Source organism: Tupaia chinensis, unplaced genomic scaffold (assembly GCF_000334495.1).
Source record: "Tupaia chinensis unplaced genomic scaffold, TupChi_1.0 Scaffold000290_1, whole genome shotgun sequence".
NCBI lineage: Eukaryota > Metazoa > Chordata > Mammalia > Scandentia > Tupaiidae > Tupaia > Tupaia belangeri.
In genome coordinates, this window is record NW_006159775.1 from 3496741 (window position 1) to 3508472 (window position 11732).

Below are 11732 nucleotides of genomic sequence, written 5' to 3' on the forward strand. Positions count from 1 at the left end.
GGGGTGAAGCCCCTTGCTGCAGCCTTGCATGCCCTTCCGCTGCCATTTCTTGGTAAGGCCTGTTAACTACTCCAGCTGGCAAAAAGAAACTGGTCACAGGATCCAGCTCCAGCATCCGCAGTCAGAGTTTATAAAAAGTAGATTTGGAGCTAAGTGATTTATAAACAGGCTCAAATATATAGCCTATATACCCATTTCTCTCTCTCTCTCTCTCTTTTTTTTTTTTTTTGAGAGGTATTTTTTGCTATAGAGTGCGTGTGCTTGCCAGAAAGATAGAAAGACAGAAAGCGAGAAATCATCCCCCACGGGGGATGGCCATGCCTCAATTTCTTCTCCTCCATTCTCCTCTCTGGATCTTGGGCATGCACACATGCGCGCCTGGTGTGAGTTTAAGCCACTGGGTCTGGGACTCGAACTGCAGTCAACTACCTGGGAGTCCAGTGACATAGTCATTACGCTGACTGCTGGTCCCAGCCTATATAAAAATTTCTCTTACTCATTTGTTTGATATATGTACTTCAGCATCACACACTATTCATCTGCTATAATTTTAAAAATATTTCATTTTATAATTTCTTATGTACATATAATTGTTCTGTATCTTTATGGCATACAATGTGGTTTTTTTAAGCATCATAAATGTGTGACAGTTAAATCAAGGGTCTTAGCATATACATCATTTTCAACAAAGAATCTTACATTATTGTGTCTGTTAAAAGGTTTCATTCTGAGTCCCTCCTACCCACCCCTCTCCCAGGCAGTCTCTGGTACCTACACTTGGTAATCTCACTCTTCCATATTTACCCAAAGGATTGGTTTATTGTTTTAAAGACAGGGTCTCATTCTGTGACAATCCTGTTTCAGCCTCCCAGCTGGGACTTTAGGTGCATACAACATGTCTAGCTCTTTTTTTTCCTCCAGATTTTGGCCATAGGTTGCATGCACTTGCTATACTCTATAGAAAGAGAAAAAAGTGGGAAATCACCCTTCTGGGGGGATGGCTGTCCCTTCTCCTTTATTCTCCTGTCAGGATTTTGAGCATGCATGCACATGTGCTGAGCATGAACACACAAGTGCCCAGCATGCATGCCCAGAAAATGCATTTTAACCACAATACCACCTGATCGTCCCATCTGTCTCTCTTTTTTTTTTTTTTTTTTTTTCAGACAGAGTCTTGCTTTGTTATCCAGGTCAGTCTTGAATTTGCAATCTTCTTGCCTCAGTCTCCCCGATTACTGAGGTTACAGGCACAATAACCAATCAGGCCCAGCCCTGAGGTTGGACAGGAATCAAGCCTGGGCCTCTCATGTGGTTCCAGCCAAAGGAGCACAGCATCTTTTCTTGTATGAGTCACTGCCCTGGGGCCTGTTAGACCTTTTGAGTTTTCTTTGCATCAGTCTCATCATTACAACAAACAGACAAAAACCCAACTATCTTTCATTTAATTACATTGACATTTTAAAGTATAGGCCACTCTCAACATGGGGTTATCTTTTTGTTTGATCATGGTTAGATCCAGATTAAACACTTTTGAGAGGGATATTACATAGCTGCCATATTGTGTCAATGAAACATATCAAAAAGCACATGGATGCACTTTTCTCATTTCTAGTGTTACTAAGTAATCTCCAAAGTTATGTCATCTGATTTATCTATCTCCCAATTGTAACAAATAGGTGAGCAATTGAGTGATATCTTAAGGCTATGTGGCTATTGGAGTGGCCCTGCAGACTAGTGGTAAAGGGAGCTGGCTCTCTCATGTCCATCTGTGGTTCAAATCCCAGCCTTAGTAGCATGAAAAACATGCTGGATGCATGTGTGCATGCCCCAAATTCCAACAGAATGGAGAAACAGAGATGGGATTGTGGCATGACTGTGCCCATTGGGGAGTGCTTTCTCCCTCTCTCTGTCTTTCTTTGTCTTTCTCTGGAGATTACACACACCCTCTGGGAATTAAATATCAACGACAAAAAGAATATGCACCATTTTTTTCCAATTAATTTTCACCCAATGGATTTAGTGTGTATTCATGATTCTTAATCGAATCCATTATTGGAACCATTGTGAAATTGCAGATTCTGTGGGCTTTTATTCCCTTTAAAGTGACTTGGCAGTGTGAAGAACTCAAAGGCCTAGCACAAATTGGGTGAGAGGCCCCCGGTTCCCGGGCAGCCAGTTTCCTTCAGTTCTTATTCAGGTGAATGGATGCTGCAGGCAACCCTAAGTCAAAGTCAGCCTCCCTGCTCTTTCCAGCACCTCCTCCATTTCTCCACATCTCCGAAAAATATATCATAGCCCTTGTTTTACTATTTATTCCCAATATGCTCTTTAGGAATGAAATTCTGTGTGAGTGTGACATTTTAATGAGTCCTGAGTTTCTCATTATATAAAGATATTTAAAGAAAAAGTTAGAGTTTGAAAAACTTGAAATTTTAAAGGAGAATGCTCCAATCCATTTACCAAAAAAAAGGTTGTCTGTTAATAATAAAATAATTTATTTAATATGTTTTTCATTCAGCAAATTTAGACAGCACTGGAAGCTAAAGAAGAGATAGAGGGAGCTTACTGTAATGCCGTAGAACGTTGCCCAAGCTACAGTATCAGGCAGCCCTGGTGCCAATGCTTTCTTGAAGACTAGTCATGTGACCAAGTCCATGACTTCAATGATTGAGTGTTCTCATCTTTAAAAGTGGATAATAGGGAGCCAGCAGGTGGTGGTTAAGGCATTGGACTCCCATATCGTTGACCATGATTTGAGTGCTGGACCTGTTGACTTGAAAATCTTGTTGGGTGTGTGTGTACATGTGCCCAAAATCCTGAGAGGAGAAAAGAGGAGAAGGGATTGTGGCATGGCCATCCTCTGAGGGGGTGATTTCTCACTTTATATCTTCTGTCTTTTCTCTGTCTCTCTCTGGTGAGCATGCATGATCTATGGCTAAACCTAAAAAAGTGAATAATAAACCCAACTGAGATGCACCCAATAGTGCACACTAGTAAGATGCTGTGCTCTGCAGGCTGGGAAGCCTAGGTTCAACTTATGGTCCAGCCTAAAGGCTAGGTGTGGTCATGTGCAGCTGTAGTCCCAGCAACTTGGGCAGCCTGAGCTACAGGGATCATGACATAGTAAGACTCTATGCAAAACCACACACACACACACACACACATACACACACACACACAGACAGACACACACACACAGAGCAGCCTTCCTTTTACATAACACAAATGTTATCTGCAATGTGTGCCTATCTGAGCTGTCTTCAGTTTGTCCAGTCCCAATAAGTACAGTTTTCAGTTAATATGGAGCTCTGAGAAGTGAGAGCTGCCTGTATTTACAAAACGTTTTGGTAAGGTGTCCAAGAACCATTGAATTCTCAAAAGTTGTACATGTGTTATTAAACCAGGAAACCTTTTACAATCACTGTATCTCTTCATTATTCTCCAGTTTCTCTTATTGAACATTTTTGAAGATGGCACAATCAATATTTTACTAAGCAGGCCATACTCTAGCTCTGCTGTTAATTCTTCTTCCTGGTAATTTGTACACATTTAATCCTGAATCTTTTCTCAGCAGTTATATATTTCATGTTGCATAATTGAAAGGCAAAGTCTCCCTAGAGCTTATAAATTTCCCAGCAGATTCTGTTTCAGAGCCAATATCGCATCTCTAGCAAGTTGGCAGCTCTTTTACCCAAAGTCTCAATGCCAATCCTCAATGTCTAGTACAGGTATCTCATTTATAGAATCTAAGGTAGTCAGGTAGTCCAATTACCAGGAAAGTCTCAATGAGGTCCTGCAATGGAAGGGGCATGTGAGAGTCAGAATGCTCTGCCTAATGCTCCTATCACTTTGAAGTATCTAGGTGTCACTAAGCTGCTAAATCGGTAAGATAGCTTCCCTAAGCTCTCAAGGAGAGTGTGTGAATTAGTATCTTGGATCCATCTTGGACCAGCTTTGTGTTTAGTCCTTACGCAATCTCTCTGTCTAGTTTGCTCATATACACAAGGGAACAATAATAGCTATTTTATAGATTCTATTGTGAAGTTAAAACAAGATAATTCTACATTATAGTCATAAAACATATTTTAGTGGCTATTAATAGGATTGATACAAATGGTAGTTTTATCACTCCAAGAACCCATAGTATTTGTGATGTTTGGTAGACATAATTGGTCAGATTTCCTCTGAGGAATCAGTTCAATCATTGTTTTTTTCTTTTTTTGGAGAGATTTTTGCTATAGGGCTTGTGCGCTCGCCAGGAAGACAGAGAGAGACAGAGAGACAGAAAGCAAGAAATCACCCCCCAGGGGGGATGGCCATGCTGCAATCCCTTCTTTTCCATTCTGGCCTCACGATCTTGGGCACACCACATGCACCTGGCATGTGTTTAAGCCACCGGGTCCAGGACTCAAACCGCGGTCGACTACATGGGAGTCCAGTGACATAGTCGTTACACTAACTGCTGGTCCCCAATTAAATCATTTTGCTTAAGTTCCTTCCCCTTTTTGGGCAGCCCATATCCAATGACTGGTAAATAATAGAGGGCAGCCCTCCCACCTTAGTCCAACTCAGGGCAAATATGAAGGTCTACTCATGCTCCATAACTTCCCATAGGCTTGACCAATGCCTCCTGGACTGTGCCCAAGCTTGGCCTCTCTCTCTTCAGTCCTGCTTCATTCCTCCCCTGTCCAAAGGAGTTGATTTCAAGTGCATTCCTTAGTGAGTACACAAAACTCCATTTCCAAGTCAGCCGTGCAGAGAACACTGCCTGAAACAATCGAATAGGAAGACAGATCGATCTCCTCACCCAGATGTGGCACTACATGGACTGAGAGATCTTTGACCAGTAGAGCTCACCTTAATCAGTCTTTGGAGCACTCTAGGGTTTTTCTGCGTTTGTTTTTTAATTGCTAAGGAGCATTGTGCTTGCCAGAGAGACTAAAAAGAGAGATAAAGATATCTCCGTTTCTCCATCCTTTTAAGATCTGGGGCATGTATACATATGTGCCTGGCATGTAGCTGTCAGGGCTGGAATTTGGACCGCAGTTAGCTATGTGGAATTCGACTCTCTTAACACTAGGCTATAGGGTTGGCCCTACCTTAGGATATTTTGAAGGTCTTATAATGCATTAGTTCTCTTAAGAACTGTCTAGCTTCTGGGCATTTTTCAGGGCCCTCGTAGACCATTCATATTTTCTTTTATTAAAAAATATTATTTTAGGAAGACTGTGAATACCTGATTAGTGTGCCTTTGAGAGCTCACATAATCTGATAATTGATCATCTTTTTAACTTCACATCTAACTATTTAACAAAGGTCAAATGGTGCAGCACATTTTGGAATATAAGATATTTTTCTTTAGTCTATGCACGCATTTTAAATTTTGTTCTCTTTCTACTAAACATTTAACAAGCTGTTAAAAGTACATGGTATCTGTGACCATATTAGAAAGCACTGCTGGGAACCAGCAGTTAGCGTAATGACTATGTCACTGGACTCCCACGTAGTCGACCGCAGTTTGCGTCCCAGACCCGGTGGCTTAAAACTCACGCTGGGCGCGTGTGCGTGCGTGCTCAAGATCCCGAGAGGAGAATGGAGGAGAAGGGATTGCGGCGTGACCATCCCCCCTGGGGGGTGATTTCTCGCTTTCTGTCTCTAAGTCTCTCTCTGTCTGTCTGGCGAGTGCATGCACCCTATAGTGAAAATCTCTCCCCCCAAAAAATAAATAAATAAATAAGCACTGCTAATTCCTTTTGAATTCTCAAAACATATCATTGCATAAATTGGTTTTACATGTAAGTAAATCCTTAGGTCAAGTGATAAATGATGACTTTACTGGTCACCTTTTTTATTCTTTCACTTTAAGGGGTTTTTTTGGAGAGGTTTTCACTATAGGGCGCGTGCACTCGCCAGAAAGACAAGAGAGACAGAGATAGAAATCAGCCCCCAGGGGGGATGGCCACGCCACAATCCCTTCTCCTCCATTCTCCTCTTGGGATCTTGGGCATGCACGCACACGTACCCGGCATGAGTTTTAAGCCGCTGGGTCCGGGACTTGAACCACAGTCGACTACATGGGAGTCCAGCGACATAGCCACTACACTAACTGCTGGTTCCAAGATAACATAGTTTTGATGTTTTTATACTGAGTAGAGAAAGAGTCAGAGGAGAGACCTTTAGGTTTTTTCTTTCTATTGTCTTTGCAAATCCTGGGATACAATGAGGGAGTTAGTAATAGTAGGCACATTAGGGCCATTTCTGAACCTGCCTTGTTCTTTGCAAAGTTATACATATTTTATGAATCTAGAGGACAGACTCAATCCAAGCCACTCCTCTCTAATAAAGAGTTTCCAGGATGTAATTTCAAAACTAAAGGAACTTTATAAACTACTTCCAATGCTAATTTTGTCTGATCATTTAAAGCAAGAGTATGAACAATTTAAGACAAGTTATCAAGGTAAGAGAAGATTTTTTTCCTAAATACTTTTAAATCACTAACTTTAGTTTTTTAAGTTAATTTCATTCATGATAGAAAATATGTGTCAGTGCATGACAGAGAGAAAGAAAGGAAAACCCCTAACTAGATCTTGTCATTCCACACCGTGATGCACTTTTCTTGGCCCTCCAGCTCAATAGGAACTTGGGCATGTGTGCAGACACTTAACACATTTTCAACTCAGGGGTCCAAACCCATAGCTGCCATCTGGCTTCCATTACTGCAGTTCAGTTTTCTACTCACTATGCCACCAGATTGGACCTACCCACTAACTCTAAAGGTAAGAAGAATTAAAAAAAAAGAGAGAAGAGAAAGAGGAGAAGAGAAGAAGAAACGAGAAGAGGAAAGAAAAGAATAAAATAGAGAGAGATGAAAAAAGAGAGAAAGAAATTGAAAAAGGAAGAAAAGAACTTGTTCTAGCCAAATGGAGAATCTAATCATATTTTGCGAACTTTATACTTGAATTTTACCTATCTTGTTTTCAAAGTTGAATGTGTTTACTCTGGGAAGTAATATTAAATACAAACTGAATTTTTTTAAACGAATTGTTGAGTGTCTAGTTTTTATCTTCTGAGTTCTGTGATGTTTTGAAGTTCAGGACTGTGAAGTATAACTTGAATGGAACTAAAATTCTCTAATCTATTTCCTGCTGTTGTATCACTTAATTACTTTGCCTCTAAAAAAACCAGAGTTACACTGAAAAAAATTTATAATTATAATGAATACTTTATTGTTATTTTTTACAACTAAGTAACATATATCTTGCGTTAGCATTGTCCTTAATTTTTTTTTTTTTGAGATTCTGTGAATGAAATTCCCAACTCTAAAATATCTGATCACATGTAGGGCAGAGAAGAATTCTTGAAAAAACTCACTCGAGGTGAAGTGGCTGCTGGAATGATGCTTCAGGTAATACTACTTTGGTTTCAATATTTTATTCTCCCTTTAATTTGCATTTTACTTAGCATTTTAAATTTGCCTGTAATGAGGCATCTTGTCACTACTTGGTTTGCAAGCCAGCAGTTTTCTCTCCTTAGCTGATGACAGTTGCCCTCTGTGTACAACGAGCAGCGTCTGATCATGCATAAAGAAACTGACCTCCCATACCCATATCTCATTTTGTGGCTTAATGGGAATTTCTGCCAGTCTAGTAAAAGGGCAGTGGGATCTTATTCCTAAGTGTCTAACTCTTGAGTTAGCTTTGTGATGATGTTATGTGTTCTTTACTTTTAGTGTCTTCCACTTGAATTTCTTTATTTAACCCTGAAAGAAAAATATGCTCTGATATTTCTTTACAAAGACTTGGAAAGGAATGCGTGAGAACTAGCAAAATCAGCTTTAACTTTTAACATCTCGATCTATCCACTCTATAGCTTTGGCAACCCTGTTTGGGTTTTTTGATCTATGGCATGTCTCTAGAATGTTCCCCTTCAAAAAAGCACGCATATTTGAAATTATTATTACAAAGGGCAAAATAGATCAAAATAGTATAGTTGGGGATTATCTGCACGTGTGGTCCTCTTCAAAGCAAACACATATTTTTTTCTATTTTTCCTCTTCGGAAATTTAGTGTTTCGAACATAAAATCAGTGCTTCTATATGTTTGCAAATACCAAATTTCCTAATTTATTTCTGTACACATATACTCAATCATCTCTACCCGTCCCAGTCTTTTTTTGTGTAATATTTTGTTATTAACTTCATGTTTACTGTTTTTTTGTTGTTTTTAGTTGCAGGAATTGTCTATATTCCATTGTGTGTTGTTAGTGTACTCTCACTGTTTTGTCCTGACTTAAGAATCTTTCATTTGTATTGTCTGCTATTTATTTTTCTAATAATCTTGTGCTCTTTAAATATACTATATTTTTTAGTCATTGCTTTTTATGTTGGTATCTATTATTTGATTTTCAAATAACAACAAAGATTACTGCCGAGCACTGGATAGTGGCTCAATACATATTTAGGTGAATGAATGAATTATTTAAAATCTTTGCTGGCAGAAAAAGCTGTTTTCCGTTCAAGAAACCCAGATACTTGAGAGGAAGGAGTTGCTAAAAAAGAAGGGAATATATTCTTTAACACTGGCAGAAATAGAGGAACCTTTGCTTAAACTGGAGGAAGAAGCTGAAAGAATCAGAAATCTCCACAAAGAACATTCTGAAGTAAGCATGCATAATTAATTCAGAAACTAATTTGTAGGAAAATTTAGGTTGGTAAATCATCTACGAGAGTTTTACATTACTATTTGGAAAAATGTTAATTTTATGTAGGAAACACATGGACAAGCTAAATAACTATTTCAGGACCACAACTCACCTACAGGGGAATTTTATCATCACATCATTAATACTATTACTTTAGAACCCCATACTCTATCCAAGAGTTGTTCTTAGGAAAAGCAGTTTCAAATGGCTGAGGAGAGACTTACCTGGCATTACTATGGCAAACATTATTCAAAGGCTTCACTGCTTCCTAACAAATGCTGAACTTGTATTTACTTGAATAAAAATATAAGGCATCTTGACATTTCCATGGTAAAAGTTTGATGCATGTAGAAGTTAAGACAGGGAGTGTGAAAAATAAAGTAAATGTCGATAAACATATTTTCAAAACTACAAGTTTATGGCAGTAATTGATATTACTAGCCCTTCCCAGAGAAAAATTTAGCAGAAAACTCTGAATGCATCCTGTCATTAGTCTTCTGGATAACTAGAGGTGTGGTAAGAGTTATACATTCTTGTCCTTCCCTGCAGGGAGGATATATGTATATATATATATTTGGGTCATTTTGGCAGCAGCATTTTTCCCTTTTGTAAATGATAATGTAACTTGATGTTCTAGTCTTTAATAATTTTCAAAATGTCTTTATTTTTTAAAAATGGTGATTTAGAAAGTTATCCTATATAAAGATTTGTTTTGATCCTCAAATCCTCCCCATCAAATAGGCAAGTTTACATGTATGATAGCCTTGAAAAAACTTGAAACTACACAGGTGGACCAACTTGTACAAGGTGATAAAGGATGAAAACAACAAAATCTGAATACCACTCCATTTAGGGCTTCTAAACGCCATGATGGTGCTTACGTAACAGTATCTAGTCAGTTTAACACTTAGTGGATAAATTATTTTGACAGTGGGTCTCTTTACATTAATGATGGAAATTTATTAATTGTAACTGTCTGAGTAGGATAATGAATTCTAGATGGATTAATGACTTTTGTTACCCCTTATTTTATACTTGCCATGGTATTACATCATCTTGTGGTTCAGTAATCAATTTTGCTTTCATTATATTTTAATAGTTAAAAATTATGAGAACTAGTAAGTTAGCACAAACTCTAGGAAAGAATAAGTTCTTATACACTTTTGGTAATGATTAATGATAACTCATACTTGGAGCTTTCATTTTGGTTAAAATATTTTAAATAAAATAAAAATTTACCATTTCTATGTGGGCATATTTGTTTTTTCCTTACCTAAAATGAACATGTTTTGGTTTTCTTAAGTAATTCAAATAGAATATTGAGATTTTTGGATACCATAGTAGCTTTCTGTAATTAATGAGTAGTATTTTTTCCCTATATTTATCAATATTGTTATTATTAAAATTGTCGTTTAGGCATTTAGATACCGTTTAGCCAAAACCAGGATGATGGGTTGTAAAGCTGTATATCTTACTATTTGAATATTTTCTAGGTGTTTAACGACATTATTGAAAAGAAAAACTATGTTAGAAGAAAGGTAGAAAGAACAAAGAAAAAATTGCAGAAAAAGGGGAAGAAATCCCGTGATGCGCTAATAGAAACTGGGGTAAGAAATTCAATTTAAGAAAACAGTTTCTAATTTACGATTTCTTTCTACTAGTGAAAACTATCAAACAAGTTTAATTTTAGGTAGATGCCTCCTATTTCTAGTTGGTTGCACTAAATTGATTCTGTATGCATGGCTATATGCACACACACACACACACACGCACACACACACACACACACACACACACGCAGTCTCTGTGTCTTCGTTTTTTCTCTTATAGTGTCTTTACCACTGGTTTGGTTTATTAGAGCCATAGCCCCTAATAAGGATAAAATGTTGAGCAAAATTGTATTAATTGTATTAGATACATGCGGAAGTCTGCTGTTTTCTGGAAGTGCCATGTTTGTTTCCACTGTTTGCTTGAAGCTTTAGGAATCAATGAGTTAGGAATCAATGAAGATAAGAGAGAGAGAGGGGAGAAAAAAAAAAAAGGGAACCAAGGGGTGGGAGTGTGGGGGCAAAGGAATAAAATGAGGTAGAAAGAAATTGCTGTGATTTGAATGTTCTCCCCAGATTCACATGTTGAAATAGAATTCACCAACACAATAGTATTAAGAATTTGAGGGCCTATCCCTCTTTTGTAATATCCTTATAAAAAAGGCCTTAAGGAGCTTGCTTGCCCCTTTCATTATGGGAGGAAAAAAAAAAAGGCACTATCTTTAAAGCAGAGCAGATACTCTCACAAGATCTGTGGGTTCCTTGTTTCTGGACTTTCAGGTCCCTAAAACTGTAAGTAATAAATAGTTCTTATTTATAAATTACCCATTCAAAGGTATTTTGTTATAGCAGCCTGAACAGACTGAGACAGGATGGAAGGAGGGAAGAGGAAAAGATAAAGGAAAAAAAAAGTTAAAATCAAACTTAATTAAAAAATAGCATGACTATACTTTCATTTAATGGCTGGAAACTGTTACTGGCTTATGTCAACTGTTTTAGCTCTTAAATCACCAATCTGATATTTTGAAACCACAAAATATCGTATTTAACATAAGTATGCTGGTAAATTAGTATGCAATTTCTTTTCATGTACACTGCTTTGAATCATTAATGTAACCTAATAATTTTAATATTAAGATTATAGCATATAATTTGACTAGGTTAATATTTAAAGAACCCAAAATTTAATTTATAAAAATACAGACTCCCAAAATAATTTAAATTTTAAACCAACTATTAGTAAGATTTTGTTCCCAGAGATCATATTTACTTAATTATGATTTTTTCATTCAACTTACTATTAACCTTGTATGTAAAGCCTTTATTTAGTTTGTCAGCTAAAATGAAGCATTGACTCCATGTGGTAAAATGATATTTTATTATAAAATAGCTTTGCCTCCTTTATTTTGGTGAAGATGAAGTGGATTTGAAAGTCCATTTTAGTGAGAGCTCGCTGTACCCAGAGTTGCTCATCCTCTCTTTCCC

At 37.6% G+C, this 11732-nt stretch overlaps 1 protein-coding gene across 1 annotated transcript in view; it reads left to right on the plus strand.

Annotated features, from left to right (window-relative positions):
* Window positions 1-11732, plus strand: part of CCDC178 (coiled-coil domain containing 178) — a 431445-nt gene that overhangs the window by 119632 nt on the left and 300081 nt on the right. The window contains 3 exon segments of the mRNA XM_027772660.1: window positions 7343-7405; window positions 8497-8658; window positions 10194-10307. Coding sequence (XP_027628461.1) covers window positions 7343-7405; window positions 8497-8658; window positions 10194-10307 — 339 coding nt within the window.